Source organism: Rhinolophus ferrumequinum, chromosome 11 (genome assembly GCF_004115265.2).
Source record: "Rhinolophus ferrumequinum isolate MPI-CBG mRhiFer1 chromosome 11, mRhiFer1_v1.p, whole genome shotgun sequence".
NCBI lineage: Eukaryota > Metazoa > Chordata > Mammalia > Chiroptera > Rhinolophidae > Rhinolophus > Rhinolophus ferrumequinum.
In genome coordinates, this window is record NC_046294.1 from 38,784,498 (window position 1) to 38,805,413 (window position 20,916).

General features: G+C 35.3%; 1 protein-coding gene across 3 annotated transcripts in view; it reads left to right on the forward strand.

Annotated features, from left to right (window-relative positions):
• The window catches only part of COPB1 (COPI coat complex subunit beta 1), a 32,793-nt gene extending 12,781 nt beyond the window's left edge, over positions 1-20,012 (forward strand). For all 3 annotated transcript variants that reach the window (XM_033121283.1, XM_033121284.1, XM_033121285.1), the window contains exons 9-22: positions 900-1,007; positions 1,094-1,240; positions 2,020-2,165; positions 3,361-3,457; positions 5,020-5,180; positions 6,603-6,723; positions 10,739-10,966; positions 11,114-11,293; positions 13,223-13,367; positions 14,383-14,502; positions 17,115-17,260; positions 17,880-17,969; positions 18,986-19,141; positions 19,623-20,012. In XM_033121283.1, coding sequence (XP_032977174.1) covers positions 900-1,007; positions 1,094-1,240; positions 2,020-2,165; positions 3,361-3,457; positions 5,020-5,180; positions 6,603-6,723; positions 10,739-10,966; positions 11,114-11,293; positions 13,223-13,367; positions 14,383-14,502; positions 17,115-17,260; positions 17,880-17,969; positions 18,986-19,141; positions 19,623-19,682 — 1,905 coding nt within the window. In that variant the 3' untranslated portion in view covers positions 19,683-20,012. The remainder of the gene's footprint in view (positions 1-899; positions 1,008-1,093; positions 1,241-2,019; positions 2,166-3,360; positions 3,458-5,019; positions 5,181-6,602; positions 6,724-10,738; positions 10,967-11,113; positions 11,294-13,222; positions 13,368-14,382; positions 14,503-17,114; positions 17,261-17,879; positions 17,970-18,985; positions 19,142-19,622) is intronic.
• Positions 20,013-20,916: the final 904 nt, after the last annotated feature.

The window sequence follows — 20,916 nt, forward strand, 5'->3', positions numbered from 1 at the left end:
TCAGTGAAACTTTTTAAAAATATAAAATTTTAAAGAAGTAAAACCATGTTAGTTTTGCTATATTTTAAAATATTTATCTGCCATAGATTATTTTTAAAGCATGCATCTTTAAAATATTACATTTTTCTGCAGAGCCAAAATAACATTATCACACTTAATAAAATTGTTAATAATTTCTTTTCTTTTCTTTTTTTTTTTTTTTACTTTTATTAAGTGTGTTTTTCCAGGACCCATCAGCTCCAAGTCAAGTAGTTGTTTCAGTCTAGTTGTGGGGGGCGCAGTTCACAGTGACCGATGTGGGGATCTAACTGGCAACCTTGTTAAGAGCACCACGCTCTAACCAACTGAGCTAACCGGCTGATCCAATAATTTCTTAATATTATCTAATACCAACTCCAAACTCAGATTTTCCCAGATGTCCCCCAAATGCCCTTTTTATTTGGTTTGCCCAATTCATGACTACATATCATATCTTGTGGTTATGTCCCTTAAGTCTTTTAACGTGAGTAGTATCTTTGTTTCATGACACTGACTTGTTGAAGATACCAGACCAATTGCCCTGTAAGGTACTCCTCCCCTGGATGTGTCTGGTTACTTTCTTGTGTTCTTTTAGCTTGTTCCTCCGACTTCTGTATTTCCTATAAACTGTAAGTTTGATTTAAAGCTTGATAGACTCAGAGTAAACATTTTCAGTTTGAATGTGTCATATGTGATGTCATACACTTCATGTTGCATTATATCAGGAGACCTGAAATACCTGATTCTTCCACCACTAGTGTTTTTATTATTGACCAAAGAATTAAGGTGATGGTGGACAGCACCCTTCATTCTACAGTAAAGATTTTCTTCTTGTGACCAGAAGTACTGGTGTTAATTTGGGACTTTTTGTTCTTTCTCAGGATCTGGTTATGGACATCTTAAGAGTATTGAGCACACCAGACTTAGAAGTACGCAAAAAAACTCTGCAGTTAGCACTGGATCTTGTCTCTTCTAGGAATGTTGAGGAGGTAAAACAAAACTACTCTTTACAGTCGTTTGTATAAGTTGTCAGCCAAATGCCATGTAATTCTCACTTAATTTTACTTTGTTATAGCTGGTTATTGTCTTGAAGAAGGAAGTGATTAAAACAAATAATGTGTCTGAGCATGAAGATACTGACAAATATAGACAACTTCTTGTGCGAACATTGCATTCCTGTTCTGTCCGATTTCCAGATATGGCTGCAAATGTTATTCCCGTGGTATGTAATTCTGATTACCTTCATTTTGAAATTCTCTATAAGAATAAAATATTCTAGTTATTCTGTACTTAAACTCTGAAAGTCTCAACTGTCTGTAATTATTAAATCTCATAGTCAGAAAGGATCTTTATGTCCACTCTTAAACTCAGAAGAATAAGGACTCTTGACTTTTTTTCTTCCATCTTCGTTAAAAAAAAAAAAAGCAAACAAAGTGACAGAAATGCCTTCGCATATTGTTATAATTGATGTTTGTCACAGTTACCTAAAGTAAAATTATTCTGCGTATACATATCAGTAGGGCAAATAAGTATTTCTTTCAAATAGTTTTACCTCTTAAAGTTGAAGGATTCAGTTATAGGAAAAATTTACATACCTAGAATATTTTGTTTTCTGTCACTGTCAGATAAACGAGGTATATTATTGTAATTTGAAATTTTGCCTTTGTGCTCTGAATTTCTCTAAAATGATTTTACTTTTAGTTACTACTTAGGAGCACCCAATTTATTTTGAGTTGTGGATTTCCACCTTCTATTGTAGAGTGAGTTTTAGAATAAACTTTGCTGCACATAAAACAGAAAAGCCATTGTGACTGGAGTTGCACAATGGTGCTTATCTCTCAACTTACATTTGGTTCCATACTTGAAAATTGTTACATACTTGTAAATATGTTTAAATTTAGTAAACCTTACTAAAAATTACTTAAGGTTGTTGAGCCTTAGGTAATTTTTCCTTCTGAAAATGACATAATTGTTTGCCTCTTTTCCTTTTTTTTATTTTAGTTAATGGAATTTCTCAGTGACAGTAATGAAGCAGCAGCTGCGGATGTCTTGGAGTTTGTTCGTGAAGCCATTCAGCGCTTTGATAACCTGAGAATGCTCATTGTTGAGAAGATGCTTGAAGTCTTTCATGCTATTAAATCCGTCAAGTAGGTTTAAAATCTGTTTATAAAGTCAAGTCAAGTAAAAAATTTTACCAATGTCTATCTTTAACGGGACAGTTGAGAAAATATAAGGGAGGAAAGATGACTCAAGACAATCAAGACAAAATAAGTATGACAGCAGTCATCACCTCACCCCTGTCCTTGGTTAGTCCATAATCTGTGGGCAACATTTATTTTTGTAGTAGTTACTTAGCTAGGTTTCTCTATCCTGATTTCCTCTAAAACACTGTGAATCCTGAACATAAGGAACATGTAGTTGAAAGATACCACTTTTAGGATATCATTATTATTTGCATCCCCCTCGAGTATTTATAGAAACGAAGGATTACAAGTGCAACCTAAATCTGACATTGTGTTTCCCTTCAGATAGCCTTTGCTAATGAGAAAGAACTGTTGCATCCTAATTTTGTTTCATTTAAAGCATCTGATAGATAGACGGTAATGGACTTGGATTATATCTAACTAGATAGAAAAGAAGGGACCATTACAAAATTGTTTTTCTGATTGGAAGTGAGAAAGATTTGCTTTCCTTGTGAGAAAAAAGAATATATCAAAGTTTTGCTTTTGGCAGCCATGATCTCTTAGAGCTTCAGTTTCTAGAATTTTTTAAAGAATAAATTTAAGGAAAATCTTAGGGAAAAGATAACTGAAGACTTTATTCATTTTAACCTTTTTAACTAGAAAATAGTTGCTTTCTTTACTTTTAGGGTTTTGTTTTGTTGTTATTGATCCTTTGTATGCCTTCCTTGTCCATTGTTCTGTTCAGCATCCTGCCTCTTCTTTTCAGTGACTACAAATAAAAAGTACTTTTACATTAAAATAATAAATTTTTTGTAGTAGTAAGTGATAAAATCAAGTTTATCTTAACTATGTCCTAAATGGAAGATAGTGCCTTTCTGGGAAACATTTTGGTCTTTTATTTTTACTACTGGGATAACCAGTTTTAAAATGTTGCTAATAATGATGGATGAGACATTATTTTCCTTTTAATCCTTGTGATTTCTGTAGAGAATCACAGAAACTTAGTGTCTTTGTTATATTCTTTCTTAAAATGTCATCCATGATCCCTTAGAATTGCAGAATCTTTTTTTCTCGCTTGAGCATAAATTCGCAAAGAAAGATCTCTGCTTCAAGATTTGTTGGCAAAGGCAGTGTTTCAGAATTTGTATTCTTACCTTAGGATTTACCGAGGAGCATTGTGGATCCTGGGAGAGTACTGTAGCACCAAGGAAGACATTCAGAGTGTGATGACTGAGGTCCGCAGGTCCCTTGGGGAGGTATGTTTTACTTTAGTCAGTGCTACTTTGTATGGGGATTTTTACTTGAGTACATCTGACTTTTATGTGGTGATTTGCTTTCATGTTTTTATTTAGTGGTGTCTGTACTAAAGATCTCTGAAAAAATATATTTTAATTACCCAGATAATTAAGCCTTAGGAGCTCTGGGAAATTAGGGGAATTTCCCTGTCCTGCATTGAGCGGTGATACCTATTCTTTTATCTGTATTATTTACCCTTCTGGATTAAGATTTTATTTGAACAAAAGGTTCTGTGTTTTAAAAAAAAAAAGAAAAAAGGCGTGTAAAGTTCAGCGTTAGCCTATGTGTTCTGAATGAAGAATGCAAATATAAGAACAGAGCTGACTTTACAACATTATGTACTAAAACTGGCAGTATTTCCTCCTTCAAACAACTATATGGGAGAAAAGAAAGAATGGTACTTGTTAGGAGACCTGGGTTCCAGTCTTGCTTCTGCTGATAATTAGTTCTGGGACCTTGGATATAAGTTCCTTAACCTGACTGGACATCAGGTGTTTCATCTATAAAATAAGGGAATTGGTAGATAATGATCGAAGATTCTTAGAGCTCCTAAATTAGATGATGGACTAGTATGGTATTAAGGAATAAATACCTAGTAGCCATTTGGTTTTTTAAAAACAAAAAAGGTAGTTGATAAAGTTATTTTGTAAAAATAGGTTAGATTTATTTCATTGTGGGAACAGATGAGTGCAGTTTCCAGGCTCTCGGCCTCACGTGGAAAGGTGCTGACTCAGGTAGTTAATGGCCATCACCTGTGATTGGATGGCCATCAGCTGTGGCTAGTTGGCCATCAGTTGTGACCAGTGAGCCATTGGCCACTAATATAACTGCTATGGCTACGCTAGCAGAAAATGGGGGGCTAGCAAGAAGATGGTGGCTGAGCTAGCGAGAGCAGATTGCTGTTAGCATGGTGAATTGCAGCTAGCAAGTGAGGTTGGTTGGCAGAGACAAGTGGACAGCGGGTTGCGGATCGTGTGGCTTCTGCTTCCTGTGTCTCCATCCCAGCCGCCAGAGAGACTATAGTGGTATGACTCCCCTATCTATGGCTCCGTGGGTGTTCCTTTTTGGCCTAGCCACATCCTGTGTTCTTATGTGGGGAGCGGGAGCTGAGACCCCGCAGGCTGCCCAGCATGACATTCGTTATTGAAGGATGTATTCCAAGGGAAGGGATGGAGAAGAGGAATAAGAGTGTCTGCTTTGTCTTGGTCACTGTCCTGAGCATTTTGCTATTAAGTTACTTGTGTGGAAAGAATTAAGATTTGCATTTAACAGATTAAGACACTAAGGCTCTTAGTAGATTAGTTTGCCCCAAACCATTTAACAAGTAAGTGGCATCCAACTCACAAGCCCCTGTTCTTCTCATTACCTTACCATAGGAAGGAAAGAAAATTGAAAGCAGAGTTCAAAGTTCCAAAAATCCCATTGGGGAAATGCCTTCTCTACAGAAATGATTGAATATTTAAATATGATTTTGCTTGCCATTGATATTATTACTAAATTGATGTTTCCAATCGATTTTTAGATCCCAATTGTAGAGTCAGAAATAAAGAAAGAAGCTGGTGAATTGAAACCTGAAGAAGAAATAACTGTGGGGCCAGTTCAGAAATTGGTAACTGAGATGGGCACCTATGCAACTCAGAGTGCGCTTAGCAGTTCTAGACCAACCAAGAAAGAGGAAGAAAGGTAATTTGCAGCACTTGTGCTCAGCCAGCTACCATATTTTGCCATGTATAACGCACTCCCATATATAATGCACACCCACATTTTTGGCCCAACCTTTCAGGGGAAAAAATCTTTCGTTTTAATTTTTTAATTCAAACTTTTGTTTACATTTAGATACTTGTTTTTTGCACCATAAAGGAATTTTAGCATTTATTTTTTAACATATTATGGCACAAGAAATTTTATGTAACAAATAATTATGAAACAAGAACAGATACAAGGTACAAGAAATTTTATGTACTGGTAACAAATTTACGATATTTATGCATCAGAGAAGGCCAAGAACTCTTCGTCGTTGCAAGTTTGTCGTAAGTTCAACAAAACCGATTATCGTATTCCAGGGTATTATTTTGCATATGGATATCGTTATTGATTTCTAGAGTTACACTTTTAACTCATAAGCACAAATAAAATAATTAAAAATATTTATATAGATACAGAATTAGTACTATCGATGTATAATGCACATCCCTATTTTTCCCTCACAAATTTGGGCAAAAAAGTGCACATTATTCAATACATGGCAAAATACAATATACTTTTTTTTATTACTCCTGTGTATAAAACAAGTGATTTCTTTCCTCTTATTTGCTTTTTTGACCGAAATGGAAATCTTTGCCATTTACGATACTTGAAAGGAAGACATTTAAGTTCTTTCTCTCAGAAATTGTGTTAATAGTTTTAATCCTCTGCTCCTTAAGACTGTTTCATTGAAATAACTGTGTTCTGTTTAAGCTAAAATTATTTTACTCACATAGAAAATGCTAAGTTGAGGTAACTTTGATGATACTGGAGTTTCATTGCCTATTATTTAGAAAATATATTTTGAAGATTTTTCACTTCTAACGGGAGAAATAAAATTTTGATGATTTCCTCCTTATTTACACTTCAGTTTTATAGTGAAGATGATGAAAATAATGCCTAAAATTTTAATGATTGCTTCTTATGTACTGGGCATTGTGCTAAGTAGTTTGCTTCTTGTAATCTTGACAACAACCCATTGAGATACAGTGTATTATTGTCCCATTTTTATAGAAGAGAAATTTGAGGCTTGAAGAGTTTTGTAACTTACCCAAAGGGACACAATAAATAAATACTGTAGATAAGCTGGGATTTGAATGTAAAGCTTTAGCTCCATTTTATACACCCTTAACCATTTTCACTTTCCATATTTAGTTGGCTCTTGTGTCATTTGAAGATAAGTTTTAAATCCATGTATTTTTCTTTTTCCTTCTGAAGAGAGCTAAAGAGGGAGCTAGTTGAGATCCTTGTCACTGCAGGGGGCCAGTGAGAGTGTTAAATAGCCTTACTTAAATCATTTATGCAAAAGCTACATGCTGCTTACGACATTGGTGGGTTTCATTTTCCTTGATCGCTCTGCAGACCTCCCCTGAGGGGATTCCTTCTGGATGGAGATTTCTTTGTCGCTGCCTCCCTTGCCACAACTCTGACCAAGATTGCCTTGCGCTATGTAGCGTTGGTTCAGGAGAAGAAAAAGCAAAATGTAAGTCCATTTATTCTACATTTACCCAACATGTGAATATTGAGTACCTGCTGTATCATTTCACTGTGAGGGACCCAAAAGTGAATGCTGAAGTTCCTGTCATGAAAGAGGTTATGGTTTAATGGGAGAAATGGACACAGTAATAGAATTTTATTATAGAATTGACTAAGTAATACAATAGTAATACCTTGTGATTAGTGCAATGGAAGAGATGTAAGTGTTCGTGAAATCATTTCTGTTTTCTAGGATTAGTCAAGGCTCAGTGAAGGAAATGCCTCTTTCTCCAGCATCTTCATTCAGTCATTGCCCATTTTATCCCAGAGAAGTCTCTTAAATGTATTCTCATTTCTGTAGTTCATAACCTTCATTATAGCTTCTGACCATTCTGACTGTGTGCTCGTTTAAAACAATCTACTTCCATTCGCGCCCCCAACCCTACTACCATCCTTTGTGTGGTTGTCCTACATTTTATTTCTACATATCATGTTATCAACCCTATGATGCATTATTATTATTTTTGCTTTAAATAGTTAATTATCTTTTTTATATATATGCACCAGCCCCCCCCCCCCCCCATTTCTTATTTATCTAGAGTCCACACTCAGATAGGAAGGGGGCATACTTGGCCAATTGTAAGAAGCAAGACAAATTGTAAGAAGGGAACAGGAGACAAAGCAAAGTTCAAATACCTTCCTGAGTGCTTTTTGTGTGTGTGTGTGTATTTTTCTTTATGGTAAAATACGCATAACATAATTTGCCATTTTAACTATTTTTAAGTGTACATTTGAGTTGTGGCATTAAGTACATCCACGTTGCTATTACCACTCTTTGTCTTCAGAACTTTTCATTGTCCCAAACTAACACAGTACCCAGTAAACAATAACTTCCATATATACCTCTTCCCTCCAGTCCCTGGCAACCACCATTCTACTTTCTGCCTCTATGAATTTGCCTATTCTACGTATCTCATATAAGTGGAATCATACAATATTTGTCCTTTTGTGACTGGCTTATTTCACTGGGTATGATGTTTTCAAGCTTCATCTATATGGTAGCATGTATCAGAATTTCCTTTCTTTTAAGGCTGTATATATAATATTCTTCTGATTTTATCATCTGTTGTAAATAGTTTTAAAGATTCTTTTAAATGAGAAAAAAGTCTTATATTTACCCACATATTTATTAATTATGGTGCTCTTTATTCCTTCATATAAATTCAGATTCCCATCAGATATTTTCTTTCTGCCTAAAGAACTTGGTCATTCTTATAATGAAGGTTTGCTGAGATGAATTCACTCAGCTTTCATTTGCCTGAAAAAAATCTTCACTTTGCCTTCATTTAAAAAAAAAAATCTGTGTGGTAAAATTGTGAATGTTTTTATTTTGTTCATTTATTTTTTCATGTTGCTAAAATAAATAGAGGATGATGTAAAAACTAATAAGAAAAAATTCATAGTCATAGCAGTGAAATACAAATCTTGTTAATACTGTAGTGTAGATAGAAACATCAAAATATAAAATTACATTACCAGAAATAACAAGAATCTTTCCTTCCTCCAGAAAGAGTTTAATATGGCTTTTATATATGAAACACTTTTCTCTAGTGATCATTTTGTGTTTTATAATATTGCAGTTTTACTTAACATTACAGCACACATTTTCCCATGTTATTCTAAACCCTTCCTAATCATCTTAATTATAATATTTAATAACTGTATAGTCTATCAGATGTCTTCATTTACTTAAGCCATTATATCATTAGACATTTTCATTTTAGATTTGGGATTAAAAAACAATTTTTTTCCATCATAAAAACAGTAAGTGAGATTTAGAGGGCCAGGCAAATTATAAGATGTATTATCCTTTTTTATCAGTTTATTTTGATTTATTGGCAATGATTTACTTTGTAAGTCTCTGTGGGCCATTATTTATTCAGGTCATGTCACAGTATTATCGTCTATTCTTTAAATTATGCTTGTTAAAAGTCTCCAAGATTCTGTGTCTCAGGAACCAGTTTGATTTCTTTTCATGGAAAGGTTGCTGCAAATTGGGAGAGCATTTGCTGACATCTGTTGAAAGAGCCAGGTTTCTAGTAACGTGGTTAATGAAGTTTTCTGCATTTGGGAGAAGGCAGGAGGAAGTTTGGGTTTTTTTATCATCACACTGGTTTTCCTTCATATATGCCATCTAGTGCTATTCATTTATTTATGTAGATCTGAGTTTCTCTATGGTTTAATATACCTTTTGCCTAAAGAATTTCCTTCAACTTTCTTTGTACTGCAGGTCTGTTGGAGTGAATTCTCTTGGTTTTTGTCTGAAAAAGTCTATTTCTGCTTCATTTTTGAAAGATATCTTTGTGGATATAGATTTCTAGGTTGACTTTTTTTTTTTTCTTGTAGTGTATAAAGATGTTTCTTCCTTGCCCTCTGGCTTGCAGCACTATGAAAGATATAGCTCCATTATCTTCTGGCTTTCTAATGAGAAGCTTACTGTCATTCTCATGCCTCTATGTGGAATGTGTCCTATATTCTCTGGCTGACTCTTAGATTTTTTTTTCCTTACCACTAGGTTTTGGTAATTTGATTAGGATATGCCTTGGTGTGGCTTTCTTCATGTTTACTTTGCTTGTGCTTCATGGAGCTTCTTGGATATGTGGGTTTATAGTTTTCATCAAATTTGGGGAATTTTTGGCCATTATTTATTTCTTCAGCTATTTTTTTCTGTCCCCTCCTCCTTCTTTTTGTGGAGACAGTATCCAGGCTCAGAGGATTGTTATACTTGTTCTGCTGGTTCTCTCCCAAGGTCTCTGATAGTTTTTTCACTCATGTGTGCAGATCAGTACTCAGCCAAAGACAGTTTAGTTCGGCAATGACATAGAGCATGTGTCAGGATAATGCTCCATGAGACTGAAAAAGTAAGTTACATTCATTTGTGGGAGACTTTGAATAGCTGGCTAAGTAATATGGACTTCAATAAGAAGGCTGTGGGAATTCACATGTAGTGTGAAATGATTGCGCGCAATAAGGATTAAGGTAACAGCAGCAGGTGATCACATTTAGCTTCACCAAAATGGGAAAACCTGACATTATGTGCCTCCTGATGCAGTACAATAGGAAATATAAAACATCACCTATCTGGTATTCTAACCAAAAGTGGGGTACATTCGGTAAAACAACTGGCTTGGACTCTGAAAAGTCCTTGTGATGGAAAACAATACAAAAAGCCAGGGGACTGATCTAGATTAAAGGGACTAAGGAGAATAACAGCCAAATAAAATGCATGAAACTGATCCTGGATTAAAAAACAATGAAAACATTTTGTGTCAATTAGGAAGATTTATTTGAATTTAGAGTGTATAGTAGATATATTTTGGGATTGTTACGTTTCTCAGGTAAGATAATGATATTGCGGTTATATAGGAAACTGTCCTGATTCTTAAGAGAGATATGCTGAAGTATGTACGGCGTTTCCCTGAAAATAAGACCTAACCGGAAAATAAGCCCGAGCATGATTTTTTAGGATGACATCCCCTGAACATAAGCCCTAATGCATCTTTTGGAGCAAAAATTAATATAAGACCTGGTCTTATTTTGGGGGAAACACAGTATGAGGTGAAGAATCTTACTTTCACATGTTTAGCTAAAAAAATAAGTGTACATATATAAGTAGGATAAGAAAGTAAGTGTGGCAAAATGTTAACAATTTATGAAAAATATCAGTCTTTCAACTTTTCTGTGGTTGGAATTTTAGTAAGATGGCACTGGTATGTGAGGAGGTTAGAGTAAAGCCAACAGTTAAAAAGGCATTGCTATCTTTTCAGTTGAGAGTTAATGAAGGTTAGAGGGTGGCAGCTAGAATAGAAAGGAAAGAGAAGGGTGGAGATAAAATCTAAAGGATTTGAAATCTTATTCAAATGAAGTGAAAATTAGTTTTATTTCTTGAATTATGAGTTATAATAAAGTGACGTTGCTGCAATTGCTGAATCATGACATTAACCCATTTCTCTATTTTCTAGTCTTTTATCGCTGAGGCCATGTTGCTTATGGCCACTATCCTTCATTTGGGAAAATCCTCTCTTCCTAAGAAGCCCATTACAGATGATGATGTAGATCGTATTTCCCTGTGCCTCAAGGTCTTGTCTGAATGTTCACCTTTAATGAATGACATTTTCAATAAGGAATGCAGACAATCCCTTTCTCACATGTTATCTGCTAAACTCGAAGAAGAAAAATTATCCCAAAAGGTAAGGTATATAAGCAAAAGCCATAAAAGTGCTTTGTGGCATTTTTTTTCTATCCTCATATGTGAGGGCTGTCCTTGTTAAAGGCCTATAAAAAGCTATCTTTCTTTCCATACTAAAGAAAGATGTGTGTTTGTTTTCTCAACGCAGAAAGAATCTGAAAAGAGGAATGTGACAGTACAGCCCGATGACCCCATTTCCTTCATGCAACTAACTGCTAAGAATGAAATGAACTGCAAGGAAGATCAGTTTCAGCTGAGTTTGCTGGCAGCAATGGGTAACACACAGAGGAAAGAGGCTGCAGATCCCCTAGCATCGAAACTTAACAAGGTAACAAAATGTCAGATACGCTGGTACGTTATTTAAATTGACCGATTAAGAAAGTAGTAATCAGGAAGTTGCTGGTCCCGCTGATTTTTAAAAGAAAAATAACGAGTTATACAGCATCAGTTTTTGTCAGGTCACACTGACTGATAGGCTTGTTAAACATGAATTGCAACTCAGACGCTGATAAAGTACTTTAGTATACGATAGTACTATAGGTCCAGTAGACTATTTTATAATGTAACTTGTTCCAGTTGTGTATGGAATCATAGTCTGATACATACTGCTGGAGATCCTCAGAGGTTAACTAAAGTTTAGAAAGGCCAGGGCTCTGCCTCCTCCCGCACACCCTGTCCTTGGCTTTTCCTATGCCCCGTTACTTTACACAGAGCAACTCTTCTTTTATATTCTTTATATATTGAGTTCCATATAAGATTTTATTAGGAAAACTTTTCTGCACTCAAAATATATACATTTACAAATCAATGATCTAGTTGAATCCCTTTATCTGTTAGATGAGGCAACAGTCTCAAACTGCTATTTTTGTCCAAGATAAATAAGATTAGTAGCAAAATTCAAACCAAAACACTTTATCTCCTTTCAAATTGGGAATTGATTTCAACAATATTTCAGTTACAGATTTTTAAAATTTTATTTTTTAAAATTTGGTAAAATATACATAACATCAAATTTACCCTCTTAACTATTTTTAAGTGTACAGTGCGGTGGTATTAAGTATATTCATATTATTGTAGAGCCATCATCACCATCCATCCGCAGAACTCTTTCCATCTTGCAAAACTGAAACTCTGTACCCATTAAATAATAATTTCCCATTCCCCTTTCCCTCATCTCATGGCAACCACCATTCTACTTTCTATCTCTATGAATTTGACTGTTCCAGGTACCTTATATTAGTGGAATCATACAGTATTTGTCTTTTTTTTTTTAAGATTTTATTGAGGAAGGGGGGGAATAGGACTTTATTGGGGAACAGTGTGTGTTTCCCAGGACCAATCAGCTCCAAGTCAAGTTGTTGTCCTTTCAGTCTTAGTTGTGGAGGGCACAGCTCAGCTCCAGGTCCAGTTGCCGTTCAATATTAGTTGCCGGGGGCACAGCCCACCATCCCTTGCGGGAGTCGAACCAGCAACCTTGTAGTGGAGAGCATGCACTTCAACCAACTGAGCCATGTGGCTGCCCCATCCTTTGTTCATTTTTTAATCTTGTGTTTTTGCTTTGAGTTATAGGAGTTCTTCATGTATATTCTGGATACAAGCCCCTTATCACACATATGATTTGCAACTATTTTTCTCCCATTCTGTGGGTTGCCTTTGTCTCTATTAACAGTGTTTTTTGATGCACAAAGGTTTTAATTATAATATAGTCTAATTATGTATTTCTTATTTTGTTGTCTGTGTTTTTGGTAAGAATATTATGTTTTAAAAGTGCTATGTTTTGGGTGCTTTGAAATTTTTTGGGGGAAACATTTAAAATTTCATTTTGTAATTACAAGCATTTTTGCTATTTAGTTCCTGAGCTTGGGTAGCAGGGACTGCCACGTAATCTGAATTTTACCGGATTCTTGAGTTTTGGAGAACAACTAGTGAGTTTAGATGCTGAGGGATTTAACTGAAATGTATCCAAATCTATTCAGTTCCTAAATTGGGATAATGTTTAATGTATTTGCTAGACATATTTCATGTCTTTCTACTATTTTCTTGAGATATAAACTCCAGAACCTGTTATTTCTAATGTCTCAGTTTTAATTACCGTTTCTGCATTACAAACAATTTTATTACACCTGTTTCAAAATGACTTGTCTAATCTAAGCACATCTGTTAATTATCTAAAAGACTTAGTCATTTGGCTAATATACTCGCATGTTTGGCTAAATTGTCTCAGTCATTTGATTATCTCTTTATTTTTGTTTCATAGGTCACCCAGTTGACAGGTTTCTCAGATCCTGTATATGCAGAAGCTTATGTTCATGTCAACCAGTACGACATCGTCCTGGATGTACTTGTTGTGAACCAAACCAGTGATACTTTGCAGAACTGCACATTAGAGTTAGCTACTCTGGGTGAGGAAATTTACCTTAAAGATATTTATGGTAAACCTTTACAACAGATTATTAAGAGAAGTATACAAGTTTTAGTATGAGAATTCTCTTGAGCCCTTTGTGACATTTTGAGTCAAAGCTTAGTTTTACGTTTAATACCAAGCCTTCAACTCCAGTTTTCTAAGCTTCTGTGATACTGACTTTCTTATGTTTATGCTTTTGGTACATCCAGATAGGTTTTATTCACCGAGTTCAATCGCAAATGTCAGTTTTTCTAGATATAAGTAAGAGTTGTTTAAGTTACAGATTTATCAATTAGCTCACTTGATTAAATTTTTAATTGCCTTAATACAGAATTAGGTATTTTCTGAGTCCATTATCGATACATACCGCATGTAGCCAGAGTAATATATCATTATCATATTTAACAATGTGAGATGTCTTTCTTTTTTCTTAGTAAGACACATGAATCAGACTGATCACTTCTACATCTGGCTTTGAAGTTGGGAAATACAAATTGTACACAGCACAGTGCCCCTAGGAAATTCCAAATGGCTTAAGCAAGAGTTCAAGGACTTTAATTAAGATATCAAGGGAAAACATTCTTCTGCCCTCAGCATAGCTTGCTGCCTATATAAAGAACTTTGTTTCTAAGAAGTCTTTCTGTAGATTGTTTTATCTTTCTTTGTAATGGAGGATATAGTTTATGATTTTAGCTTTTTGAGAAGTTTGTATTCATTCATTGAAATAAAATGCTGTGCCCAAAGTACCCTCCCCCACGCACACACGAATTAAATACAGAGTTTTTCTGAGAAGCCTATTACCTCTTAAAGGAAAATGTGCAGATTGATTTGAATAATAAGGTGTTAAATGATTTCTTTGTTTTGTCCCCATAATATTTCTTCATTTTGTCCTCATAACCCTTCTCTTATTCCTTCCTTTGCTAGAAACTGTTAAGCTGCATACATTTTAAGGTTTTATAATTTGAGAGGTTCATATACATGTATTTTTAACCATGTCTAAATATTTTTTTCAGGGGATCTGAAACTTGTAGAAAAGCCATCTCCTTTGACTCTTGCTCCTCATGATTTTGCAAACATTAAAGCTAATGTCAAAGTAGCATCAACAGAAAATGGAATAATATTTGGTAACATAGGTAAGGAGCTATTTTACAGCATGTGATGTTTGAATATTTTTATTAAAGAATTTCTGTGATGAGTAGCTATGTGACATTTCTTGAGGACAGGACCTGAATCCATTCATACGTTCATTTATGAAGCACCTGCTGAGATACTAAGCGTTGCACTATGTTCTGGATGTACGGAAGTGAACCAAATGGAGTCACTGTCCTCAAGAAACTGTCAAGCAGAAGGAGGAGATAAATAAGTATATAAATATGACACAATGTGATATGGACTAGTTTATATACTGCGTGCTTTGGGATCATGATGGGGAAAATGCTAACAGTATGGAAGGCTTTATAAAAGACGAGAGTATGTTATCAAAAGATAGCATTTGAACTAAAGTCTAAAACTTTGCATAGGCATTTGTTGCCAGGCAATTTAGGGACTAGCTCACACAGAGTCTTTCAGTCAATAAACATTTTTTTAGCAGTTTCTGTGGTAGGGATGGGGTCTACCATGGCGAGGAACAAAAGATCTCTGTCTTCGGATAGTTTATAATCTAGTAAAGGAAAACAGATATGAAAATATGTGTGCAATACACAATGGTAAGTGTTGAGAAAGAAACCTGTGGGAGTCTATGAAGAGATGAGGTCAGTTCTCTCAAAGCTGGTGGGAAAGGTTAGGAAAGGCTTTGAGGAGGAGGTATTGCTCAGGGAGGGTTTTGAAAGATCAGTAAGTGTTCTACAGATCGGGATTCAGCTGGAACAAAGGCAGGTAGTTTGATATACCTGGAGTTTATAGTGGGCTAGAGGGTGGTGGTGGTAGAGAAAAAGAGGTGAAGAAAGTTACAAGGAGCTATATTTTACTTGTCAGGCTAAGGATTTTGTACTTTACCCTGTATAAAAAGGGAAGCCATTGAGGAATTATAAGTGAGTGAGGTACATGATTGAATATTTGTGTGACCGCATTATAGAAGACTGATTGGAAGAGGCAGGAAGATTAACTAGTAGACTATTGCAGTAGCACAGGTGAGAGAGAATGGAGCTTGAGCCAACACAGTAGTGCTTAGGATGGAGAGGACTAAATAGAATAGATATTAAGGAGATAGACTGTCCAGGACATGGTTTCTGATTGAAGAGGAAGTGGCTAGAGTAATGCTCAGATTTCTTGCTTGGGTTTATTGAGTTGATGTTTATATCAGTTACCAAAATGGAATATAGGAGAGAAGAACAGATTTGAGAGGGAGGATAAGTTAAGTCTTGAGTAGGCTTTAAATAATAAAATGTCTGAAGATATCTAAGGGCAGGTTGATAGGAGTCTGGAACTTGAACAGGAGGTCTAAATTACAGATAAATATTTGTGTAAAAGCCTTAAAAATGGAAGAAATCACCCAGTGGGGCATAAAAAATGAGAAGAGGTGAGATTTGAAAACCAAATCCAAGAGAACTGCAATATGAAAAGCCTGGTCAGAGAAGAAGCCTACAAAGGAACCTAAAGTATGGTGAGAGACATAAGGAAAATTCTTCAAGAAGTACCTAAAGCTGCAAAAGATCAAGTAACATGAATTCTAAAAGAAGGGTCCTTTGGATTTGGTGATTTGTTGTACTAAAACATTCCTCATGTGTGTCTTGGGCAATGGTGATAAACTGAAGACTCAATAGGAGATGGAGAAATAAAGATAGTGATTGTAGACTATTCTGAGCGTAGGACCTTGGTTTTGATAAGAATGGAAGAAGGCAGTAGCCAGAATAGAATTCGAGGATGAAGGGAATTTTGGTTTTTAAGATGAGAGCCTTGAGTATATTTATAGGCTGATTATAAGGGAAGAAAGTCAGTAGAGAATACAAAGGTAAGGACATAAGAAGGAAAGAGGTAGTGACTGATGAGGAGAGATCTTGAACCAAAGCAGAGATCACAGATGGCAGGAAGTATTTCACCTGGAAGAGAAGGGGCAGCACGTCTCTGATATAAAAGCTAAGGAAGTGAGAGTGGATTCAGAGAAAGATACATTTATTTTTAGATGTGGAGCTGAAAATTATTATTTATTAATTGGGGTGACAATGGTTAGTAAAATTACATAGGTTTCAAGTGTACAGTTCTGTAATAACCCCCGTTTTCTCTGCAAGTAGATAGGGTGCGAGAATGTCAAAAAAATGAGGCTAGAAGGAGGAAAGGAAGCCTCCAGTCAGATGGTCACTTTCTGCTGTGGAAGAGATTGTCATAGAAGCATACAATCTGGTACCATTAAGTACTATGGCTCAGCAGTATTCATTCAGAAATACTAGTTAAGCACCTGCTAGGGGAATGCTACCATTTGTGTATTCTGGAGTGCCTGACACACAGCACCAGCATTTGAATCCTGGCCCCCACCAGTTCGTTCTGTGACCTCGAGCAACTTAATTACCTTCTTTGTTTTTGCTTCCACACCTATAAGGCAGAAAGTAATAATACTATAACGTAGGATTATATAACAGGATTATTAAACAAATAATATTTGTAAAGCATTTAGAATAGAGCAGTATATAATAATAAGCTTTATATAAATATTTGCTAATACCGTGATTATTATTTGGAAATATTAAAACTTTTTCATTTAAAATTTGCCTCTGGTGACTGGGGGTTATTTTGTGTATGTATATTGCAGTTTATGATGTCTCTGGAGCAGCGAGTGACAGAAATTGTGTGGTCCTCAGTGATATTCACATTGACATCATGGACTATATCCAGCCTGCAACGTGCACCGACGCTGAATTCCGGCAAATGTGGGCCGAGTTTGAATGGGAAAACAAAGTTAGTCCTTGGGAGGTTTCCTTGAACTCCTGTCTTTGTTTCTTCTTGGCTAGATTTTCCTATGAAATTAATCCCACTAAAAAGTGTCAGATATGAAAAGAAAAGTCTTTCAATATTTATTCTTGCAAATTAGCCTTAATTGGAAGTTATGCAAGTAGTTTGGTAAGTTGCTGTTGTAAATTGGTGAGAGTAGCAGTTCTATAATTAATCTGATTGATTGATTGATTGATTGATTGACGTTGTAGACAACATTCCATTTCTAGTATGTATGAATAATAATTTATCATTAAATCCAGTGTCCAAAGAGGCTTTGCAAAGTTAGTGGCCAAGTGAGGAACTTTGTTTCTTTGAGGCTTGATTTTTATTAGAGATGTTTTATATTCAGTATGTTGATCTTCTATGAGGTTGTCTGTTTCTGAAAGTTCTGATACCATCCTGCAGTTCGTTGGATTTTGTAGATGTCATTTACTGTTTTGTTGCCCATCCTCCCCACTAAATACTTAGAAGGAGGGTCTCATGTGACACATGAGTGATTGTTTCTCAACCCCAAAATAAGAAATTCACAACTTTCTCATTGTAAGAATTATAATCTCCTTAACTTTTTTCTCCCTCTGTACAGGTGACGGTTAACACAAATATCATTGATTTGAATGACTATTTGCAACACATATTAAAGTCAACCAACATGAAATGCCTCACTCCAGAGAAGGTAAGATTTGACTGAGAACTTGTTAAATCTGACAGTGTGGTGGGTTCCTGGCTTTCTTGTATTTCCTCTCATTTTCTCAGCATGAGAAAAGCAGAGTCATTCTGGACTAGCTAAAAAGTTATTTCATAGAATGTATGACTCTGCTTACACCTCTCAGCTGGAATATACTGGCCTACTTGTTCTTAGTGCAGTGACCCAACTCAATAGTCAAATTAGTTTTTCTGTTCAGTCTTCTCTCCTTTATCTAAAGGCTTATTCTAAAATAGTTTGTGCTACTCTATTAGAAAATGTCTATGATGTCTTCTGTTGGCTCTGATTGTGGGTCAGAATATAGCTGCCTAAATACAGAATTGTTGATATACTCTGCTTTTCTGCTGTGTTTGAAAAAAGACTAGGAAAAAAAAAAATGACTCTGAGGCTCGAAGGAATATTTTTCTTTATAAAATTTCTGCTAATGGTACATTTAAAATTTCTGCTAATTTATACATTTATTTATAAAATAACAAAAGATTTAGGAATAGATCTATTTTCACAGTACAATAAATAGATAGATAGATAGATAGAATGGCTACTATCAGACAAGTAGGTTTTAATTCATATTCGTTTATTTAACAAATACTGAGCCCAACAGCTATTCAAACAAATATTATATGCCCAGTGTACTTTGAGCTGCTAGATATACAATGAATGAAATTAAAGTAATCTCTTCATGGAGCTTAAGGTCTGGTGTGGGAGGCAGTCACATACCTCTATAAGTAAACAGAGAATGTATAAATACAAATTGGGTAAGTGCTGTTTTCTTTAAAGTCAGGTTTATTGAGGTATAATATAGACATGGTAAAATCTACACTGTTGATATGTGTAATTCCATAAATTTTGACAAATTACTACAGTTTTGTAACCACCACCACCACATGAAAGTACTATTTTAAGTGATAATTCATCTATGCTCTTCAGTCTTTCTTATATATATAGTTCTCTAGTAAAGTATTGAATTTATCACAAATTTCTTCCAGGCACTTTCTGGTTACTGTGGCTTTATGGCGGCCAACCTCTATGCTCGTTCCATATTTGGAGAAGATGCACTTGCAAATGTCAGCATTGAGAAGCCTATTCAGCAGGGACCAGAGGCCCCTGTAACTGGCCACATAAGGATTCGTGCAAAGAGTCAGGTAACACTTGCTCTTTTTGAAGCCATCTCTGAATTGAACAAAAAGAGAAAGAATTTGTCTTTTTTATTTCTGTATGTAGTACCTACCCCTGTCACTAGTGTTTTTGTGAGATAGATAGATAGATAGACCGATAGACAGATAGATAGACAGATAGATAGGGTGAGAGAGATGTATTCTCTGAATAGGAATATAACTTTTGCTTCATTAAAATGGCCCACCTTTTGGGTCTTTCATTCTGGATTATTTGCTTAAAACCAGATTGAATCCCATGAGATGTTTGTGAAATGAGTTCATTAGAAATTGCTTTGTAAACCTAGCACTAAAAGTGCTTAACCAAGTAAGGTTTTGATGAATCTGTTTTGTACATCCTTGGTTTCGTTGTAGAATGTGGTATTACTGAATGAGAGCGTGTTCAAGATAGAATAACCTATTGGTTTTACATAGTTTCAATAATTGTAAACATCTTCATTCTTATTTACAGGGAATGGCCTTAAGTCTTGGAGATAAAATCAACTTGTCTCAGAAGAAAACTAGTGTATAAGAATAAACAAAAAAGTCCTTGCAGCTTTACAGTTAAAATTTAGGTATGGGCTTATTGGACTCCAACATCTTTTGTACTCTTTCATGCTTTATGTTATATAGAATCTGAGTTCATGCTGAATGCATTCCAGCCAATAATTTATAGCCTTTCCCTTAAATCAAGATTGTGTTTAAAATTATAGTTTGTCTTTTAACAGTTTTGAATGCTGTCCTCAAAGTATATAATGTTTCTCTCGTGTATCAAGACCATTTTCACAGTACAATAAATAGATCTATTCCTAAATCTTTTGTTATTTTATAAATAAATGTATAATTACACAATTCTAGTTATGTAGCAATGGATTTCTTTTAGTTGGATTATAGGTTTCTATTATAAATTTAAATTACTCTTTGAGTTGTGAATATATGAACTTTTTGTTAAGAGAATTTACAAACCCAGTGATGTGAAATGGAAAGGCCTTGATTTACTTGATTGATTTTCACTTATTTAATATTTCGGCATTACTATCTCTAAAAATGCCTTACTGTATGTATTTTAAAGAGTTTTTCTCTGGAATTGTGCTCCAGGAAGAAAGGATCAAATAGCTTGAGAAGACAGATCCATTTTCAGTTTAAAAGAGGCTTGTGAACCTACTGAAATAAACATACTGTTCTAATTATTCTGAATATGAAAAATAGATAACCCAAACTAGATTTTTTTCCATTCACGTTTAGCTTTGGGTATTCTTTTATGTTTGTTAGAAATTAAATTGGTTCCAGCCAGTTACTGAAACTGCACTGGGAGGATTGAACTCCAGAGGATTCAAAAAACTGTCCCGTTCCCATGTTGCCTTGTGCCTTGCCCTTCCCCTTTTTCTCACTTTCACTAGGCTGGGCACCATCACCTCCCAGTATGATTTCTAGGTGCCTGAGCCCAGTTCCCTAGAGTGTGATTGCCTATCCGTTTGGCCCTTGCCTTCCTTGGGGATGATTGAAGTAGCTAAGGCTAAACATTGAACTATTATACTTTGCTTCCAGTTAGGCTTCAGGCTACATTCAGGATGAGTATTCATAGATAAGGTCTGTCTGTGAAAGAGTGAAAGCAGCAAGTCCTATTTCAGCACTTTAGTGAGAATGGAATGATTTGTTTGAATTGTGAAGGAGAGTGATGCGTTGTATGTCATAAACTTTGAAGCCACTTGCTTTTTAAATCAGGAAGAACCAGAGGATTATGAGCACTGATATCTCAAAGTCAG